Source organism: Maniola hyperantus, chromosome Z (assembly GCF_902806685.2).
Source record: "Maniola hyperantus chromosome Z, iAphHyp1.2, whole genome shotgun sequence".
Classification (NCBI taxonomy): Eukaryota; Metazoa; Arthropoda; class Insecta; order Lepidoptera; family Nymphalidae; genus Maniola; species Maniola hyperantus.
In genome coordinates this window covers 4582513-4606090 of record NC_048564.1, presented here as the reverse complement: position 1 = coordinate 4606090, position 23578 = coordinate 4582513, and the positions used below count along the sequence as shown (strand labels likewise).

At 37.7% G+C, this 23578-nt stretch overlaps 1 protein-coding gene across 2 annotated transcripts in view; it reads right to left on the bottom strand.

Moving 5' to 3' along the window:
- LOC117995301 (uncharacterized) overlaps positions 1–23578 on the bottom strand; it is a 52710-nt gene that overhangs the window by 26190 nt on the left and 2942 nt on the right. For both annotated transcript variants that reach the window (XM_069509100.1, XM_034983295.2), the window contains exon 2: positions 1321–1733. In XM_069509100.1, the coding sequence (XP_069365201.1) occupies positions 1321–1577 (257 nt within the window). In that variant the 5' untranslated portion in view covers positions 1578–1733. The remainder of the gene's footprint in view (positions 1–1320; positions 1734–23578) is intronic.

Here is a 23578-nt window from a genome sequence, read left to right as displayed (position 1 = left end):
TAAACAACTTTCGGAATTGGGCCACTGTCTTAATTGAGTCCCTGACATACCTACTCCAATTACGTCATATTAACCACGTAAGGTATGCAGCTCTGCACTGGCACGGAGCCAATGAAATCAAGCTTTAAATCTCTTTCTAGTAAGCTCATTTTCTAACTAAATTTCATGCATCACAGAAGTATGTAGAACTTGAACGAATTAAAATTTATTAGAGCCTGAGCTATCAGGGCACAGCTGATATGGACGTATACAAGTACGCTAGACAAGGTGTGTCCAGTGCCATACAAAATGACAGTTATTTTTCGTGTCGATTTGAAGCTGCACCCCACTGTGCGTATCGGGAATCAAAATTTTCACCAAAATATGGTCTTTGTGTTGACACTATGTTAACAGGAGTCTCATGAGTCATGACTAAAGGTATGATTCCGAACCACGCTGCACGCAGCAGTGCTGCCGCAACAGTGCTGTCACCAGCTGTCACAATCCTGTCGTGACACTACTGGTCCATGACTGGTCCCCCATACAATCTCTATAAGCTTATATGACATTACATTCCGAGCTAGGCAGCAATGTCGCGGCAGCAATGGTAGCGGAACATCCTATAATATTTCATTTTCAGTTGAAATGTTAGGTTTGCGCTGCGTTATTAGGAGTCCCCCAGAGGCAGTGCACAATCATTGGATAAAACGTTGCCAGTGTTTGACTAACAATGCAATGACATTATATTCTCAAGGGGTTTCAACGATTTATTAAATAACTAGCTTATGCCTGCGACTTCGTCCGCGTGGACCACTCAAATTTCAAACCCCTATTTTATCCCCATAGGGGTTGAATTTTTCAAAAATCCTTTCTTAGCGAATGTCTACGTCATAATAGCTATCTGCATGCCAAATTTCAGCCCGATCCGTTCAGTAGTTTGAACTGTGCGTTGATAGATCAGTCAGTCAGTCAGACAGTTTTCGTTTTATATATTTAGAAAAATACTACTGTATCTATTACTATTTTCCTGTAACGTTGATATTATCTCTACGGATCAATTTTTACAAACAATACAATAGGCATTTACTTATTTTATTTATTTGTTGTGTTGTAAGTAGGCATATTAAGTATTAATTTACTTATTAAAGAAAGGCGTATACAATCTTAAAGGAAAAATGAATAAGCAAAATATTTTAAAAAAATATTCAAAAATATCGAGATTCGTCCCAACTGTAAGATTTACGTGACAATATTACCCTGACAATATGGTGAAGTGCTGCTGATTTGAGATTGCTAAAGCCGAAAAGCAAAATAATAAGAATGTGAATATTCAACACGTACCTCTTTAAAGAAGTGTGTTTGCTACCGTTGCTGAGTAACTTGTGTCTTGGTTTCTCGTGGGCTCCAGTAGGCGTTGAAGAGGAGAATGTCAGGTCACTAGCGAACGAGCTCGTCGAGGAGTCTTTGGAAATGTTGGTGCGTGTTCGTCTGGCTGCGGACTCTGGGCTTCCAGGGCTTGCGACTAGTTCCAAAGCGAGGCGGCCTTTCCCCGGCACTGGTGGAGGCTTCTCATCCACTGGCACCATGTAGGACAGCATGGCTGCCTCTTTTATCGTCCCTTATTTAACTCCCATTAAACGCAATACTGGTTTTTACATTTACTCGTGATTACATTGTCCAATCACATGGGATCCTCTTTGTTGTCACGCTTAATGTTCTTGATAATTTATCTCTCTGTCGTACTTTATCCAGATCTGAAAGATAATTTTTTAAGTTAGTTCAGATACCTAAAATGATAATATAGATAGTAAAATAACGCCGATGACATAGCATCTTATAGAGGCTATGGACAGCAAAGAAAATCAATGGATTTCGGTTACGTAAATCTGTAAACATGTGGCAGTAGCGATCTGTACTTGTTTAGTATGAGAAAAAAATCGGCCAAGTGCGAGTCAGACTCACGCATCGAGGGTTCCGTACTATAGTCATATTTTTCGACATTTTCCACGATAATTCAAAAACTTTTATGCATAAAAATAAATAAAAATCTGTTTGAAAGTTGAAAATACTAATTAATTGTTTGTGAACATATTTTAAATTTTTTTGTGATGTAACCATAAATTCACGGTTTTCAGATATTTCCCTTTACTTGTGCTATAATACCTACCTATCTGCCAAATTTCATAATTCTAGGGTCACGGGAAGTACCCTATAGGTTTGTTGACAGACACGACAGACGTCGACATTCTTGACAGATGAAGGGTTCCGCACCCACCATCATACAAGATGATACTATCACAGCAAAAAACTCGGCGGTTACTCTTATTGATTGATCACATTCGTCATATAAAATGAGGTAATACTACATGAAATTTGCCTAAATACGACATGGCATACACTTATGACCTTACCATTTATTCTAAGATACCTAGGTATTTTAAAAGCTCAAGGTCTCGACTTAATGTAGGAACTAGTGTTATAGAAACTAGATGCAGTTCCAACTTCAAATGCAAATGTCATCCGACTATCCATACTAGTATTATAAATACGAAAGTCTGTATGTCTGTCTGTTAGCCTTTCGCGGCCCATCTGTTCTACCGATTTTGACGAAATTTAATGCAGAGATAGCTTGCATCCCGGGGAAGGATATAGGCTACTTTTTATCCCGGAAAAGCAAAGAGTTCCTATGGAATTTTAAAATACCTAAATTGTAATACAATTATACTCGTATATCTACTATCGCACAGGCAACTGTAACAAAGCAATTTTCAGCCCAAAATTAGGGTCACGTTGATTAGCCATTTGCGTTTGAGAGTCTAGATCTATAATTTATAGTTCGTATCCCATTACCTATACATAGATACGTAACATGTAGGACTAGGTTTAGTTTGCATGGATTTAGGTTTACAAAATGCCGTTATTACCCTTCGGTTTGCCGTCATAGACAATAGCTTAGATCCGATAGACCGTGGCGTGTGGTACAAGAGACCTATGTCCACCCGTGGACGTCTATCGGTTGATGATGATCATGATGATGGTGATCTACGACATATGTCATAATACAAAACAAAAAGGAACGTATTTTCATGGACTTGGATCGGATGAGTGCGCAACCGCCGTAACTCTATCTTAAAATTAGTTCAGCCATTTTCAAGATTGGTCCCGTCAGACTAGAAGTTTGCCTTCATCTTTTTATCAGGACAATTTTTATTGGTACAAGATCCAATTAACTTGTTCTAAATACATAATTATGTCTCAATTTGGTGAAGCGGACGACAGGAATCGAATTCTTGACCTCTTTGCACATCTAATTAATTTTAATGGCTCAATTTTCTGCTTGAGTTTATGGATGGACCTAAAACATGAATGAAATATGCAACATGACACACGTAACCTGAATGGTCTCCTAAAGAAGCCCCTATATTTACTATGAATACCAGTATCTAAATCATAAATCTAAAAAAAATCTAAATCATAATCTAAAGAAGCCCCTTTATTGGCTATGAATAACAGTATCTAAATCATAATCTCAAGAAGCCTTTATATTGACTATGAATAACAGTATCTAAATCATAAGTAGGTAAGTAGGTATTTATAATAAACACTCAGACGCATTAATTAATAATTGAAATAACAAAAGGATCGGGTGTGTACCAAAAAGTATTGTTTTTAATTATTTCGATACAACGGATGCGTTTCATTGATTCATTTAAAGATTGTTCCAGCAATGCTTTTGTCAAGGTGAAATAAATTATTATACCACAAACTATACACAGCTACCTACCCATCACCTACCTACTAACTAGATGCTTGTTACTTCCTCACTCTAACAGGAGATCGTACCTATAATCATCTGCACGGCAGGCTAACAAATTAAGGCTTATAGGCTTAATTTGTTTGCATCATCACCAGTTTGGTGTGACTGCAGTCAAGCGCAAGTCTATAATAAGTATACGTAGTTAAGCTGTGATAGCCTAGAGGTTAGGACGTCCGCCTTCTAATCGGAGATCGATGGTTCGATCCCAGGCACGCACCTCTAACTTTTTGGAGTTATGTGCGTTTTAAGTAATTAAATTATATCACGTGCTTTAACGGTGAAGGAAAACATCGTGAGGAAACCTGCATGCCTGAGAGTTCTTCACAATGTTCTCAAAGGTGTGTGAAGTCTACCAATCTGCACATGGCTAGCGTGGTAGACTATGGCCAAAACCCTTCTCACTTTGAGAGGAGACCCGTGCTCTGTAGTGAGCCGGCGATGGGTTGACCATGATACGTAGTTAAAAAAGGCTCGAGACTCCTGTGATACGCCTCGAAAAAGTTTGAAAGTCGTTTGTGGAATTTTTTAGCCTTCATACACATAAATAAAATACTACTTATTTAAAAATGCTCGTTACAAAAATCTATTGATGATATGCATTCTGGCATAGTCTGCCAATCCGCCCTTGCCCAGCTTGATTGACTATGGCCAAACCCTTCTCCAGGTCTTCAAATATACCTGTGCAAAAATCTCATCAATCCGTTGCTCCGTTGCGACGTGATTGAAGGACAAACCAACAAACAAACATACTTTCGCATTTATAATATGGGTAGTTTATACATAAGTACCTAGTGTTATTTTGGGAGTGGTCAGTAAGAAGCAGAATAATTTGTTATAGGAACCAAGGCATCAATTTCAACGACAATAAAACCTGTATTCAATGATGTAAGTAGTTTTTTGTGAAACAGTGTGGGTTCGATTCCTTGTTTGAATCCTGTATGAATTTTCTTAGTCTTTGAAATGTGGAGAACCTTGTAATAAAGGTTTAAAAATCTTACATCAAAGTATAAAGTCGTTTTTTTATATCTTTTGACATGACAGTTGACCCATAGAGTTAAAATGGCGGGTGAGGAGTCATTTTGTAAGGACTATATCTACACCTTAGATGAATGATTACCTACACTAAAGCTAATAAACTATTGCTATGACATACCATATATTACATGTAGCCACAAAGCCCCACCAATAAACGTGCTTTTATTTTAAGGCTCACTGTCTTTAAATAGATGAATGGCAGATCTGGTTCTACTCAGAGTTATCAATGAATATGAGTCAGCTAAAGCTGAGATACAACATTTTCACAATATTCTGATACTTTCAGAGGTAAGAGTCATCATCATCATGATCAATCCATCGCCGGCTCACTACTCAGAGCATGGGTCTCTTCTCAAAATGAGAAGGGTTTGGCCATAGTCAATCAAGCTGGGCAAGTGCGGATTGGCAGACTATGCCAGAATGCATATCATCAATAGATTTTTGTAACGAGCATTTTTAAATAAGTAGTATTTTATTTATGTGTATGAAGGCTAAAAAATTCCACAAACGACTTTTAAACTTTTTCGAGGCGTATCACAGGAGTCTCGAGCCTTTTGCAACTACGTATCATGGTCAACCCATCGCCGGCTCACAAGCAAACATGTTTTTAGGATGCGGTGGGTACTTGAGCACCGCCTTGTCAGCAGTGATGATGATTAATTATTCCGCATTATGGCGAAGAAGTCATCAGTCCGCCCATCGGCAAACATACTATAGATAAAATTTAATGTGATTATGAATAACTAGTAATTAATTTGCACACTATATCATGATTTAAAGTTTCTCATTAAGCTAGTTTACGGATTTTCTACTAAACACTTTGCAGAGCGTGTATTGGGCGTCTAGGTACTGAATCTTGCAAACTTGTAACGAGTAGCGACTTGAAAAGATGACGTGCGTTGGGGCGTGAATGATTTGGCGCCAACACAAATCTCGCACGGATTTTCCGAGTAGACGGCAGTCTAAATATAATTCGTCTTTTAGTGACAACTAGGTACGGATTCATTAATACCTTCGATCAAAAATTTGCTTGCTGGAACAAAGCTCAATATAAACTTTAAATTTTAGAGTGGTTGCCCATGGTTCTTGCAGCGATTCAGTAGCGCTACTGCATTTTTTTGGGCGTTAGTTGCATTTGCAACGTGCGACAGTAGCAAATAGCAATTAGGTAAGTAGTGACACAGATGCCCATTAGCACCCGGGTAGCATTAGGGTAGGGAACCCTAAAGTTGTATAAAAGATTGAGAATTTCAGGACGAGAGCAAGGCACCTTTCGCATATAGCATGGACTTGTGAGAAATACAATGGCAATATAATAGCATTCCTTCGGCAGGGAAAGGTCAGGCCCCTACGATGACCTACTGAATGAAAATGTAACGATCGCAACGGGCCTGCTAAGTGCTAATATAGAGGTCAAAGGTTGTTAATCTCTTTAACATAATATGACAAGATGAAATTAGGATAAAATTCAAAAGATAAGCAGTCAGTGGGGACTGCCAATAGAAGATTTTTTTTGGATTGTGAATTGAAGTATCAAAAATTAAAATTTCATAATGGCATAAATTTCAAATTGACGATTGTTAAAAATTTATCTGAATTTTCAGAAATGATTTAATGATTTCTGTATTGATAATTGACTTTAAAACAAATCGTAAATTAAAAAAAAACAACATGACTGCTCTCCCAAAAACGAATTCTTCCTTTTCGATTCTTTCTTTTCTTTTCAGACTTTTTCACATTTGAAAATTGCGCAATACAGCCGCCATATAATTTTTTTTACAAAATTTATAGTGATTAGTGAGTGATATGTAAGGATGAATATGTGAGACGTAAGGATGCTAACAATACATCCAAAGTTATGGTGGAATAAAGTAACTCACATAGATATAGTATGCGCCAGGTCGAGATGGCAATCCGGGTGGGAACTTCCCGCGCACCCGCACAGCCACCGCGCGAGTCTAGGGCGGGATAGCGCGGCTGACGCGCGGCGCTAACCCCCGCTTTACACCCCGATTACCATCTCAACCTGTCGCGTACTATAGCTACACCTTGAAAACACTCCTTTTTTGGGCAATCGTGAAATAAAGATTCTTCTTTGTAACATAAACCCTCAAAATGTGTTTTTGTGACTCAATTCTGTCCTGCCTCTTTCGTAACCCATTGAAAATGAATACGGATGAACTTGAATTTTCTATTTAACTGAAGTGTCTGAAAATTGAAATCCAGGCGCGCTTTGGACGTGGTTTTCAGTCGAATCTCGTAATATGAGTATGCAAACTCAATCACGTAATTTGCCTCATTTAAATAACATTCGTAAGTATTTCTACGAAATGATTAAACACAAAAGGTGAAATTAGACCTGTATTATTGCATTCTTCTTACCTACGTGGAAGTGAATTCGCTTAATATAATGTTACATTAACATCAGCATAATATAATATTTAGAACAAAGTACAATCGAAATTAACTATTTCAAGGCCCTGTTGCAAAAATATTAAATGGCAATTTAGTAATTACGTGCAATGTCTTCTATGGTAGTATACATAGGTATACATAGAAGTCATTGGTTACGTGCAGCATCATGATCAAGCCTGGCGGCAGCTCACTACTAAGCACGGGTCTCATGCCTAAAAATAAATAATATTTTTAGGCATAATAGTTTTTGATTTATGTACAAAATGTCGAGAAAATACGATTGTAGTACGTGTGCGCGAGTCTGACTCGCACTTGGCCGATTTTTTCGTTCAGACGTACGGAACCCTAAATAGGCGTCGCACGTCGGAGCCTGGCGGTAACCGAAATGAAGTTTCGGTTTTGTTTGTGCTGCAGCCAGACACAAGCGATGTGGCGATCGACAATAGAGGAAAGGAAGTCCCGATCACGTATTCATGACAATCGTGAACCAAGAACGCAATCCGCTATAGAGATAACTGGTTCAGCGCTACGCTATTTAGGTATTCGTTAGGTAGGAGTACTCGTGCCTTCATCTGCGTGGAATACACAAATTTCAAACTCCCATATGGGTTGATTTTTCAAAACTCCTTTCTTAGCGGACGCCTACGTCATAATAGCTATCTGCATGCCAAATTTCAACTCGATCCATCTAGTGGTTTGAGCTGTGCGTTGATAGATCAGTCAGTCAGTCAGCTTTTCCTTTTATTAATTTATCTATACTTTAAATGTGAAAGTGTGTCTGTCTGTCTGTCTGCTAGCTTTACACGGCCCATCGGTTCAACCGATTTTGACGAAATTTGATACAGGGATAGCTTGCATCCCGATTCCCGAGGAAGGACATAGGCTACTTTTTTTTCCGAAAAATCAAACAGCTCCCATGGGATTTTTAAAAAACCTCAACCACGCGGGTGAAACCGCGGGCATAATCTGGTATTTAGATAGTTGATTCATTAAAATTGACGTTTGACGAAAAGCGTGCAGACTACTGAGAAACTTTTCAAGTTAAAAACGTGCCACGAATGTAACGTAAACCACCGACCGTGTCGATTTGTCAAATCACGTTTGCTCCTTGTGTAAGCGTTTGTTGGTTGGTCCCTAAATTAAGATTTAGATGAAATCCGCCATCTTGGTTTTTATTATTTACTAGATGATGCCCCGCGACTTCGTCCGGGTGGATTTAGGTTTTTAGTAATCCCGTGGGAACTCTTTATATTAGTATGGATTAAAGCGGCAATAGAAATACACAGTCAAAATTTCAACTTTCTACCTATTGCAGTTCATGAGATGTAGCCACTGACAGACAGATGGACGGACGGACAGACAGATAAGCAGCGGAGGCTTATTCTTATAGTCCCGTTGGCACCCTTCGGGTACGAAACCTTAATTAATGTTTCTCTTTCTGTATCGAGATAGAGGCAAATATAAAGAAGTGTACATACGCAGCCGAAAGTAATGTACATCGGCCTTTTTTTTCGATTTAATGAACAAACCATTGCATAGCAGGCCAAAGCACAAAGCACTAGATAAAAACCGAGACCGTAATAAATAGACCGTAGTCTGTGCTAGGATATACGTTAGAATGACATTTCGGCTTTGTAGAGCGTTGTCTCTGTCACTCATACATATATAACGTTTTGTCAGTCTCAACGACAGAGACAGTGCTCTACAAATATGCTTCTAAAGGTGGATGTACAACACTTTCGGCCGAGTACTGTACCTACCTACTAAGAGTATGTGCCTATACCTATTTCATCCATACTGATATTATAAATGCGAAAGTGTGTCTGTCTGTCTGCTAGCTTTTCACGGCCCATCCGTTCAACCGATTTTGATGAAATATGGTACAAAGTTAGCTTATATCCTGGGGAAGGACATATGCTACTTTTTATCCCGGAAAGTTGAAGAGTTCCCACGGGATTCAAAAAATCTAAATCCACGCGTATGAAGTCGCGGGCATCATCTAGTAGGTCATAAGTTGGTAAAATCACACTCTCCAAGTGAAGATTGCAATCTGATCCGGGACGACGTAGTTACCATTTCAGTCCGTCGCTCTTACAAACGTGGGAAAGATAGAAAATGTTCCGATTCGATAAGCTTTGCTTCCATGCAGCGTTGCATTCACTTACGTAAGTAAACCATTGAGTTGAAGACAATAGAGACGCAGATCTCATTATTTTAGGATCGATCGTACTGACAGGATTTACCTTTACTGAGTGTACATATTCATTACTAGAAGATGCCTGTGACTTTGTCTGCGTGGGTAGGTTTTTAAAATCCCTTCTTCCCCGGGATGATAGCTATCTCTGTACCAAATTTCGTCAAAATCGGTTTTATGGATGGGCCGTGAAAGGCTAGTAGACAGACATACAGCTTATGCCCGCAACTTTATGCCTGTGGAGAAAGGTTCTTAAGACCCCGTGAGAACTCTTTGTTTTCCGAGATAAAAAGTCTCTTACTCTATGTACGTCAAGATCTGATCAACGATCAAACAGTAAAGATAACAGGCAGACAGACAGTTTCACATCTTTTATATATTAAAAAATCGCTGAATGTGTTGCTGTTCGCAAATCTCGAAAACAGCTGAACCGATTTCGCTAATTCATTTTTTATAAAATTCTTTGAAGTACGAAGATGGTTCTTACGGAGAGAAAAATTTAAAGTAAGTTTAAAATAAATTAAAAAATCGACTGCTAGGCGGTACGAAGTTCGCCGGGTCAGCTAGTTTATAATATTTTTTACGGATTTGTCTGTCTGACTTAAAATATTATTGACAGACATAGCAGTAGCGCCAATGTGAAAACACCCAGTCAACAGTGGGACTCGCAAATGAAGGATTCTGTAACATCGTATGAGAAATAATACTATGCACTTTTTAATTTTATTTAATTTGCATGGCGACCTTTTGGATTTTTTTATTATGTGTTGTTAAAACAGCAAAAGAAATACACATTGTGAAAATTTCAACTCTCCACCTATTACGGTTTATAGGATACAGTCCGCTGACAGATGGACCGACGGCGTACGGACGGACGGACAGACAGACAGAGACAAACAGATAACAAAGTGATCCTATAAGAGTTCCTTTTTTCCTTTTGTGCTACGGAACACTTAAAATTGTTCTTTCATAAGCGTAAATTCGATCTTGTCATGATTATTAATAATAATAACCTTCCAAAATTTAAATATAAGATGTGTGTGAGAGAAAGAGAGAGAGAGAGAGAGAGAGAGAGAGAGAGAGTGCTTGAAAATTTAATAGTCCGTCCAAAATGAGAACTCACGCACCATTTTCCACCATTCACCTTTATAATAAGGGCTAAAATCGTACTTTTGATATGACAGTTGACACAAGAAGTTAAAATGGCGCGTGAAAACTTAAAATTTATGCATTATACAATAGCTTTTAAAATTCTTAGTGGCAACTGATAAACGTGCTGTTGTTCCTCCTGCTCTATTATGTGGTACCTCTCGAAGATAAACAGTTAAATTCAAAACGGGTAGCGGAGTTTTTATAAGCTTTTTATGCCCAGTTTGTAATAATATGGTTAAGTAAATAAAAATAAAGAAAGGTTGGGATTCGGAATTAAAGTTTGAAATAAAATGCTTTATTTGTTGCATGTCGGTAGGTATAGGTAATGATAACAGTTCCATATAATTAGGATAAATAATACTTATATTACTAATTAAGTAACAAGTAGGTAACATAAATTTCATAACTCATAACGGAAAGTAGACTGAATTTACCCAAAACTAGACCTAAGTCCTACCGTGAAATACCTGGTCACGTGCTAAGGTACCTACCTACTTTTTAGGAGGTATAGTACGCGACAGGTTGAGATGGCAAACGGGGTGGGCACGACCCGATAGTCATCTCGACCTGTCGCGACTCGCGAACTATAGGTAAAAACCGGCCAAGTGCGAGTCAGGCTCGCGCAATGAGAGTTCCGTACTACAGTCGTATTTTTTGCGACATTTTGCAAGATAAATTCGAAAACTATGATACATAAAAAAATAAAAATCTGTTTTAGAATGCACAGGTGAATGATGTGATGATATGATACCCCACTTGACATTGTTATCTAACTTAGAAAATTAAAAAAAAAATTGTAGAACGAAATATTAAAAAAAAAAAAAAAAAAAACTTTGAAAATTGAAAATACTAATTATTAGTTCATGACCACAATTTAATTTTTTTTGTGTGATGTATCCACAAATTCACAGTTTTCAGATTTTTCCCCGAATGTCCAGCTATAAGATCTACCTTCCTGCCAAATTTCATGATTCTAAGTCAACGGGAAGTACCCTGTAGGTTTCTTGACAGACAGACAACAAAGTGATCCTATGCCGTAGTAGCTTCGTGCGGTTTCATACAAATTTTCGTTTTGCGAGAAAGGGATAGAATACCCTCCCACTCCAAAATTAAAAAGCCTGTAACTTTGTAAATCTTTGTTGGATTTTAATTTTTTTTTTCAGCGTACGTCATTATTTAATATTTATCAAATTCAAAAGTAGGAAAATACCCAATTCTCTACTGTCATGAACTGTGGCGAAAGCGTGTTGCACTTTTTTTGTTTCGTTATACCTTATGGCTTAATTGGAAACATAATATTATTAAAAATTCATAGTGCTACACAGCTTCGCTCGTATTAAAAAATCTTTATTGCTTTTATTATATTCAGTGATTAAAAAGCCTCGCTTCATTGATTGCTTCATACCTAGGTACTAGATGATGCCCGCAACCTCGTCCGCATTGATTCTTTGAACTTTGATTTTCCGGTATAAGAAGTGCCTAGTAGCTTTAATTTTTTTACTTATTTTTTAAAAGTCGCTCATTAACTATTTTCAAAGAATTTATCTGTAACTAACTTATGCACGCGACTTCGTCCGCTTGGACTACACAAAGTTCAAACCCTCATTTCACCCCTTTAGGGGTTGAATTTTCAAAAATCCTTTCTTAGCGGATGTCTACGTCATAATAGCTATCTGCATGCCAAATTTCAGCCCGACTGATTGTCTGATCTATCAACTCACTACTACTACTACTGGATGGATCGCGCTGGGCACGCAGATAGCTATTAGGTATGATGTAGACATCCGCTAAGAAAGGATTTTTGAAAACTGCATAGGCAGTAAAATAGAGGTTTGTGTAGTCACACGAACGAAGTCACGGGCAGAAGCAAGTCATAATAATTAAGAAAACATCTTGCCGTACACCTCAAAATGTAAACATGAGTAAAAGAATCGAATAGAAATAGAATGCATGTCTGTAATGTAAAAAATAACAACTAACAAAACAACAACAGATCGATTATATTTTCCGAACAATCTAAAGTTGATCTTAGCCTACTTTCACTCCACAGTATCCTATTCTCTTCTCTTCTTTAAATATTTCTGTGCTTAGCCTAAAATGTTTTTTTTTCCTGTATTGAAATTTTAAATCTCACTTACATAATTTACAATTTACTAAATGATACCCGCGAATTTATCCGCGCGGTTATTTATAAATCCCTTGGGAGCTCTTTGGTTTTCCGGGATAAAAAGTAACCTAGGTGGGTTAGGTCCATCTCCGGGAAGCAAGCTATCCTTTTATTAAATTTTGTCAAAATTGGTTAAGTGGTTAGCGGATGGGACTGTGAAAAGGTATCAGATAAATAGACAGACCGACATAATTTCGCATTCATATTAATATTAGTATGGATTCTAGGCCTGATTGTCTCAATCTTGTTGTACTTATTACCTATATATTTTGTAATTTAATATATCAAATGAATTTTTTACAAGCTTTTTATTAACCCAACTGGCGTTGTAACTTTCTTTTAGTTGCTGCAGTTTAAATATTTGCATGACATTGCATTTTGCAATATTATAAAAGAAGCAATCTGATGCTAAAAATCTCCGAAGTAGGTAACTGTACTTACATTTAAAATGTAATTCATTGGAAATATTTCAGTGTACCTTTATAATAAATTTACTAAAGACAGTGACGTGCATAAGGCTTTTGTTAAGTAGAGTTAGTTCCTATCTATTTATTGTCAGTTTTTCCATTGGAGTACGCAGTTCTTTTAAACCTCTATTCCGCATATTATGTAATAATTAACCACATCACATTTCTTCTATACATACCTATATAAAATAAAAAGCTGACTGACTGATTGACTGATCTACATATCAACGCACAGCTCAAACTACTGGATGTATCGAGCTGAAAATTGGTATGCGGATAGCTATTATGACGTACACATCCGCTAAGAAGGATTTTCGAAAATTCAACTGCTAAGGGATTATTAAGGGTTTGTATAGTGCACGCAGAAGAAGTCACAGGCTAGTCAGCTATAAATCCAACCGTAATATTTTGTCATTAGTTTTCCAAACAGCCCTGGATTCCGCTTGGATTCGTATACTTGGAGTTTCTCTACGTGATAAAATCTGAAATGAGACGATCCGCAGGAGAATCTGATTAAGCGATACAGCTAAACGTGTTGTGAAGCTGAAGTGGCAATCAGCAGGGCACATAATTCGAAAAACCGATAGACATTGGCGTCCCAAGTTTCTATAATGGTGACATATGCATCGGAAACCGAAGCGTTGGCAGACAAGGCGTACAGAAGACATTAAAGGAGTCATAGGGAGCCGCTGGATTCAGGCGGCTGAAGACCGTGGCGTGTGGAAGTCCCTACATGAGACCTAGCTGTGGATCGGTTGAAATGAAAGCGACGACAACGACAGCGAATAACACCATGAATGGATTTCTAAAATGATTAGGCGATTGTTAACAATTGACATGGTTGGCGTGATATCATTTAGGTAATTTTGTTTACAAGTAGTTAACACGCATATCTAGTACAAGGCATTCGCATTCCATTTTAATGTGTAGATACAAGGTCAATGTTATTTTTGATTCACATAAACCAAATTGCATTAGTTTCCTCGTAGATTATCAAAACATTCGCGATTTTATGATTTTTTTTAGAGTTCGTGAATCGTTATAATTTTTTCCACCGATTATTATTATACATGTGTGTGTTTGTTCGTTGGTTTAACGGTTTGTACTTCAATACCACTGCATCTAAGAAATGGATCAACGTCATTTTTGCATTGATATAATTCAAGATCTGGAGAGTGACAGTAGCTACTTTTTCTCCGAGAAAATCAAACAGTTCCAGATAGCTATTATGACGTAGCCATCTGCTAAGAAATTTTGAAAATTCAACCCCTAACGGGGTGAAATTGGAGTTTTGAAATTGGTTTAGTCCACGCGGACGAAGTCGCGAGCATAAGCTAGTTCAATAATAATTCCATTGTCTTGAATAGTTAAATCTTGCAAAAAACATTAAAAGAGACTAAATAACGTTTCGAAATCGGAGAAGCGACGGATTTTTTAATGTTTAGGCGTAGGTATATTTTTCGTGGACACATACCTATGTTATAATATTATGGAACTAGGTATGGGAGCTTTTCTTAATTTGATGAGGTAAAAAGTGGCCTACGTTACTCAGGAAATCACGTCGATCCGTTGCTTCGTTGCGGCGTGATTGAAGGAAGGACAAACTGACAAATAAACACACTTAGGTACGCATATATTTAAAAAATAGGCCAATTCGTATTTTGAATAGGAAATCAATAGCTTAGAGTCCAGTGATATATTTTAATGAACAATGATGCATGCAACCCAATTTGACCAAGATTGTCCCAATTTGAAAGGTCACTTCCGCCGCCTCGGTCAGTTGGTTCAGTTTTACTGCCTCGTTCGTTATTACCTGCGGACGGTGTTGTGCCAAAATATCACGAATACGAACGGCTTATTATACCCAACTACGCTACGCTCATGGATGCTCAAACAAACTATGATCCATAAGTACTAATATTATAAATGCGAAAGTGTGTCTATCTGTCTGTCTATCTGCTAGCTTTTCACGACCCAACAGTTTAACGGATTTTGATGAAATTTGGTACAGAGTTAGCTTACATCCTGGAAATTGACATAGACAACTTTTTATAGAGAATTAAAGAGTTCCCACGGGATTTTTAAAAACCTACATCCACGCGAACGAAGTTGCGGGCAATCTCTAGTAAACAATAAAATATAATAAAGTGTAAAATAAAATTTACTTTAAATCCATAATGTAAATAAAATATATAAAAGGAAAAGGCGACTGCCTGATTGACTGATCTATGAATATGTACACAGCTCAAACTAATAGACGGATTTGGCTGCAAGATAGCTATGACGTATCTAGACATCCGCTAAGAAAGGAATTTTTGTAAAATTCAAACCCCTAGGGCGTTAAATACGCGGATTTTAAACACTTTTAAGGAGATTGTGTTCTCATTGAGAATTCTCAGACAAGAAAGTTTCGCACTAAACTTATTTAATTGCTTAAATCACACATTACTCCCAAAAGTTTCTCTGGTGTGGCGTGTCTGGAAGTGAAACCCAGACCCCCTGAATAGGAGGCCGAAACCTTAGCCACTATAACCACGTAGAACTAATTAAAGAACTCGCCCTTGATATTGATCATCGGGCTCATCACGTTACAATGTATAATGTAGATGGGTAGATTTGGCGCACCCAGATGACGTGGGCAGGGCTCTCTATTGTCGGACATACGATCTTTGTTTGTTGTAGAGTAGTGTGACATCATCCACAAGGACGCGGAGTGGTGCATTTCTAGCACGATCTAATTATACCACGGCCGTGATGTCAAAGCAACACCGCAAAATCGTCATTGCATAAAATTTTCATTCGATTTGTACTTTGTAGGTCATCATCATCAAGATCAACCCATCGCCGCGCCGGCTCACTACAGGGCACGGTTCTCCTCTCAGAGTGCGGTCTTTGGCCATAGTCTACCACGCTGTCCATGTGCGGATTGGTGGACTTTACACACCTTTGAGAACATTATGGAGAACTCTCAGACATGCAGGTTTCCTCACGATGTTTTCCTTCACCGTTAAAGCAAGTGATATTTAATTACTTAAAACGCACATAACTCCGAAAGTCAGAGGTGCGTGCCCGGTATCGAACCCCCGACCTTCAATTAGAAGGCGGACGTCCTAACCGCTAGGCTATTACAGTGCTTATTGCACTTTGTAGGTATTTCCCTACAATGACTAGAGACATGTGGCCGAGCAGCGACAGTGAATGTCAATAGATTATCGCACTCGCACTTGGCCGGTTTTTAAATTTATTATTTGTAGTTATAGCGGCTATATAAATACACAATCGGTGAAAAATTTCAATTCTCTACGTTTAACGGTTTATGAGATACAGCTCGCTGAGAGACAAATGAAGAGCAGAGGCTTAGTAATAGGGCAGTGAGGAATACGACGCAGAGAGAGATAGTTAATTAGGAATTTTAACTAAACTCTACACAAACACTGGCACCGATTCCGTTGTCTTTCTCTAAATTAAATTTAGAGTATCTGCATCCTTTTCTTTTTAACAATGCTAAAAAGGGACAGAACATGAACTTTACATTTTTAAAGACTCTAAATTTTAGCACGCTACAAATTTAAACAGTAGGTTCGCGACTGTGCGCTAAAATCACGGGTTATACCATCTAAAAATTAAATTTAAAACTGTCAAACTGCGTCTGTCCTTTTCATATTACATTAGTAAGAAGAGGATACGAATACTCTAAAATTAAGTTGTGCTCAGAATCAGTACCATTGGCAATATATAAAGTGGAATTCACCTTTCTAATACCTACTACCAACTAAAATAAAAACATTAAGTATAGCTTTTAAATGCCCAGATAGCTCGACAACCGTTTCCTTTTTTTAACTATCAACAATATTAATAGTTAACTCTTTGAACCAACGAGAATAACTGTTCTAGAGACGTCAAAGAACGACTTTAAAGTCGTGGCTAATCTATTATGTGCAACAGTACAGTAACAAAGCCTCGGATTCTTCTGGTCAACATAAAACGACTTTCCAATCCGTCTCAACGATTAAGCTGAATTTATAATGCAAGTAGGTATTTTTAAATTTTGAACTGTGGATCTCTCGCAAAAAACTGGCCAAGTGCGAATCGGACTCGCAAGCTAAGGGGTCCGTACTATCGCACAAGAAAAACAAGATCTGATAATTATAGTTTATAACACTATGTACCTATGTACCTAGTACGTACCTACTTACATCAAAATCTTTTTTTGCATGGTAGGCATTTTGACATTCGCCATCTTGGATTTTTATTATTTGTTGTTATAGCTGCACAGTGAACATTTCAAATCACTATCTATTCATGAGTAACAGCCCGCTGAAAGACAGACGAACGAACAGCGATGTCCCGTTGGCATGCTTCGGGTAAAAAAAAACATCAATATTTGCCCGTAAAGAATTTTGTTTGTTCCTATATTTGATAAAATCCTATTCGCGCCGCAAATTGATTATAGCCTACTGACAGACAGACGGACGGAGAGCGGAGACTTAAGTAATAGGGTCCCGTTAGCATCCTTCGGGTACGGAACCCTAAAAACGTTAACATTTGTCCGTAAATTATTTTGTTTGTTCCGATATTATATTCCGATATAATTATACAAAAAAAAAACCGCGTTCTGACAATGAAAACATATAGGTACGACGGAAAACCTGAACTACAGAAGGTCTAAGCGACGACGGCCAAATTACGTCGCTTAGGTATACGTTTCTCAGCGGTTTCTGCTATTTGTTTATCTTTTAAGGAAACTAAAGTACCTACTATACCTACCTATATTAGATACATACTAAATACCTATAAGAAAACTGACGTCATTACGACGCATTATTTGTTTTGAATAAATTATTAATTTCGACAATAGCAAGTATACCTACTGGAGTGGGCTTCGAGTCTTTGACCTTGTTTAGCTTTAAATATTTTATTTTGTGTCACGGCTGCATATATAGGTAGAGGTACCTACTTATCTCCGTCTTCAGTGCTACCTCATATAGACAAAGATAATATATAGTAATCTTTGGTATCATCATCATCGTGATCAACATGTGATCAACCCATAGTCCTCATTCATGACAGTTGACCCATAGAGCTAAAATGGCGCGTGAGCAGTATTTTTTTACGGACTATATTATAATTCATCTATATCATGTATACTCGAATTTTGAATTAAACAACAAGTTTTTGTATAGTCTTATATGTTATTAAACAATTTACAGCAGGTGATTGATTTTTTTTTTTTTTTATATTATTAATTCCATTGAACCATCGACTCACAATGTAAGACACCTTTCCAAAGATACCCCCCCCCCCCGCGCTCTATTTATCTTCTATAATATAAAAATGAATCACTAAAATATGTGTTGCTCATCGCAAATCTCGAGAGCAGCTGAACCGATTTCGCTAATTCTTTTTTTATAATATTCCTTTAAGTAATTTCACCATTTAGATACCACCGCTTCGGAAAGCAGAATTACCTGAGAACGAGTAAGAAACTCAGCACTTAGGTACTTTTTCAAAAAGCATAAGTGTAAATATCTGTCTACTACGAGAATGAAACCTTTATAATAACAGCTATAATCCAACTTAACAAAGACGACTTTTCCAAGGCTGAATGTGTTTTAAGTCTATTACTTTTCAGCTATTCAGCAATATGTGAGTAAAAAAATTGCAGTTACCTGCAATATATTTTTAATGAATCGGCATGGAATCAGCTTAAACTACCAAAATATTTTATTTACACAGGACAAAGACGAAATTCTAAAATATCCATTCTAGATTGGGCTTGTTAGAAAACTATTAACAGATACCTACCTACTACCTGTGCGAGCTTAATTTTCGGATCCGTATTTAAAATTTCGAATAAATACACTGGCTGATTCAAACTTGAACAGAGAATTTCTTAGTTGGGAAAGTAACATATTTATGTTTCTTTCCAAACTAGTTACAAGTAATTTAAACAAGTAGTTATTTGCTAAAAATTAAAATAATCTATCGCTTAAAAACAAATCTCTTTTATTTAGGCATTTGTTTTTTATTTAGGATAATCGATATTATAATAATAATAAGTACATACATATATCTAAACATGCATCTTAAACGTAGGAAACTTAAATCTCTATCTTAAACCCTCAGAATACAGTAAAACGCACAATAAATCCAAAAAGTTAGAGGGCACGCACCTCTAATTTATCGGATCTATGTGCGAAATTAAATTGTATGTATTACTCACTCGCTTTAGCGAGGAATTAAAACATGTGAGGAAACCTGCATGCCTGGGAGTTCTCCATAATGTTCTCAAGGGTGTGTGAAGTGAAGTCATTTTGTTAAAATCTAATCAGTATTCTAAGGAAACCTTCAACCAAACATACACACATACATAAACTCCCTCCCGTATTCAGATAAAAAAGTTTGAAGTGCATGTTGCAGAATTGAAAATGCAACGTCTTTGCAACCCTTATTACGGTAAAAATAGAGAAAGCCACTCGAGCGGGTCGCAAAGCTCTCGACTCACAGTTGACAGTGGTTGAACCATTGAGTTATGCGCCATATAGATGAGCCTTCATTCAAAAAAGTGCCTCAAAGACGTAAACTTGAAACTAATAACCATTTTTAGTTAACATAAATATTAGTTATTTATTTTTCTACAACTGGAGATGACTGTTTGGATAACAATTTAAATTCAACTTTAATTATTTATGTTAATTATGTGCTTTGACTTACGATTAAAATTGATACTTACTGAAAACAAAGCATGGTCACATAATGCGACTGGAAATCTTAATTTCTGCTGTTATCAAGAATTACTTTACGCCTCTGTTCAACTCCACTCTATCGGTGTACGTTGCTTCAAGGCAAGCATAAAGGTAATAGAAGATTTATTATTGACAAAAAGTCCAGCTGGTCGATTGCAGAAAAGTTGCATCAATTATTTATTATTATTACAATCATTTGTATTGTGTTTGGCTGAGTTTATGGTCATTTCAGCTAATCATATCATCATAAGTCCATCGCCAGCTTACTACTGAGAACGGTTCTCCTCCCAGAATGAGATGGCTACGCTGTCTACCACGTCTGCCCGCTGGTCAAGTGCGGTTTGGCTGACTTCACACACCTCTGAGAACATTTAGATAACTACACTTAGACTACTACTTAACTACTATATTTAAATAGGCATGCAGATTTCAACACGATGTTTTCCTTCGCCTTTAAAGCAAGTGATTTGGAAAAGTTAGTTAAAAATCGACCGTGTGTGATTCGATCCCAGTGTGTGCCTGGGATCGAATCCCAGACCCACCAACTAGGAGACCAATGTCTAAACTACGGCGGTAGGCTCCGTACTGATTCCCAATACCGTAGTAACAGACAGCCAAATTGTAACCATCGCCTCTAATTGACCGACACTTGAGGCGTTGTCCTAATTGGCGAAGATCGCACGATGACACGATGCGGTCTCGTCGTGCGATGAGTTCAAACATACAGATTTCATCAGAGTGTCCTATTTGAACCTCGCAAGTAATCGTGCGAGCACATGAATGCTTTAATAACGATCGTACGATGCGTTTGATCGTGCGATCATGTAATCAAAGCAACAGATCTCTTTTGAGTGTCCTAATCGGTTACTACGCGATGCGTCGACGCGCGAGGGGCGCGGGACGAGAGGGGCAAGGGCCAACACTTGGAGTGACACACAGCATTCGGGTCCTTTTTTCAATGTCATTTGCAATTTTTAAAGCAATATTGCCCGACAGCAAAAACTGTGCATCTCTGTAAAGAGCCATCGTTAAAGTGGCGCGAGCGCCAGCCATCGAACGACGGCATCACACGATGGACATCGCGCGATCTATTAGGACACCTGTTAGGTCATCGCACGACCACTTTGATCGTGAGATGAAAAACGCATCGCGCCATCGTACGATCGCTCCCAATTAGGACGCCGCCTCTCGCTATCGGCTGGCATGCATTGTTGCAGCAATAAATTATGCCAATCACAAAAATCTAGATTGTAGCAAAGATTGATGAAGCTTCGCTGCATTCAACCAGCAGGTTTTAATTTAATATTATCAGTACGCTTAGTACGAAATTGTATGTCTCACCAACGTTGATAGTATTCAGGTGTCGAAACACTTCCGCGTTATAGTAAACTGGATCTTAACTACCTTGTTTTACAGCTCAAGTTTGTCTAATTATCTACAGCCAGCGCTCCAAGCGGCAAAATTAAAATCTTTTTGATTAGCAAGAGCAAGGCAAGAGGTATTGACTTTTTGACTTCTCTTTAGGTCCATTTTACTTTGACTCTCGAATTCTAGCAACGTTTAGTGAGACGTAAAATCTTATACTAAACGTACTGAATGGCAAAAATTATGACTCGAAAGATTGCGGCGTTTAACGGCAGATCACCACCTCTAGTGAATGAAACCTCTCTGGGTTGAACTATGCATAACGGAGCAGACGCCGGCAACCTCGTCGTGACAGAGATGTTTTATCATTGGAGCCCTATTGGTTATGCTTTGTGCTTGCCAGCTTTAGATTTAGCTCTTATTTGCTCGAGTTTGCAACTGTTTTTACATTTTTATCGATTTTTCTGTTGTGGTACTTACTAGAAAAATGCGTAAAACAGACTAAGTAGACAATAATAATATAATTTGCAATCACGGATAATATAAATATGCATATCTAAATAATATAACTAATAATTTCTATGGGACTTGGGATGGCCTAACGGAGCGTTTGTCGTGTTTGTGTTTTAACTTTAACATCTCCATCCTCTGGTTCTGACTGCAGTTAGGTAGCTAATTAAAATTTGCATAAGTAACTTTAAAATATGCAAAACCACTATAAAAAATAATTTCAGTAAGTAATTTTTATATGAGAACGAAATCCGAAAAGAAACAGTTTAAAAATTATCTCGCTCGACGTTCTTGTAGAGCCGTATGGCTACCTACCTTGGATGTGAAAAATTAATTTATTCATCAGGTAAGTATAGTTCGCGACAGGTCAAGATGCAATTGCGCCCACACTTCACGCACCCCGGTGCGGGATAGCGCGGGATGTCATGTCGAGATGACAATCGGGGTTGGGACGCCCAGCACACCCGCACAGCCCCCGCGCTTACCCGATGCGGGAGAATGCACGCGCTGTGCGGGTGTGCGGGGCATCCCCCACCTCATACCGCCTCGTACTCTCGAAATGTCGCGAACTATACTTACCTATATTTTTGTTACTACTGTATCTCAGATTAATGTATAGGTACCTACCTACTTATTTTTATTCAGCGTATTTATAGTCATGCACTAGAAGCTAAGCGACCTTGAACTTGTGTGTGAAAGATTTGTGTTGGTGCCTTTTTATACACAGTGACCAATCTAAAAAGTTTGCTACTCAAAATAGAAGACCTTGTTAATATACTTTCATCTATAAAATAAACATAACATAAGCCAGAAGCATACTTCTAACATGCCACTCGCAATCCGAATCATCCTCGTCATCATCATGACCAACCGCATCACCGGCCCACTACTGAGGACTATTTCGGAATTGAGATGGGTCATAGTCCATACTCCATAGTCCGCAAAGTCCCGGCTATCCGAATATATCAAGCCTATTATCTCAGTGAACACTTATACTTATACTTATACATTCCTTCACTCCCCAAAGTGTCCAATAACTAGAAGTAGGTAAATGTATAAGTAAATTTGTTATTGGGTAACTTTTGCGATCAGCCGATATAGCGTCACACTATGATTGGAATTTATAGTCAAAATAGGGGCTTATTTAGGGTGAGTCCATTCTAATTAAATTATATTTTCTGGGTACATTTTGATAAAGTGTACTAAATTATATTTTAGTTGTACATACAACATGTATGTAATTTTATTATTTATATTTCTAATTGAATTTATAATATAATTTGAATTTATTTAGCATGAAAATTTTAAATAATTAATAAACTATGTCTAATGTTAAATACAAACTAAAAGATACTAATCTTAAAGTGAACATCTTAAAAATTTAAACTAAAACTAAAACCTTAAAAAATATAATATTATAACTAAAATATATTATTAAAAGGAGTCTCTTTAGGCAAGATTCCGAAGATACTGGCAACGTTCCCCCTTTGAATAGCTAGGCTAATTCTTTGTCCGAAGCTGCCAGCTCTTCGGTCTCCTGTGATGTCGACTAACCTTTTTGCTATTCCCTTAAAAAGTCTTATAGCGCTAGGACCCCATGGATCAAGGGTCTCGACAGCGAGATGTATGTAATTATATATGATTATATTATTATGTTCTAGCTGTGATAGCCTCTAGTGGTTTTATCACTTGCTTTAACGGTGACGGATAATATCGTGAAGAAACCTGCAT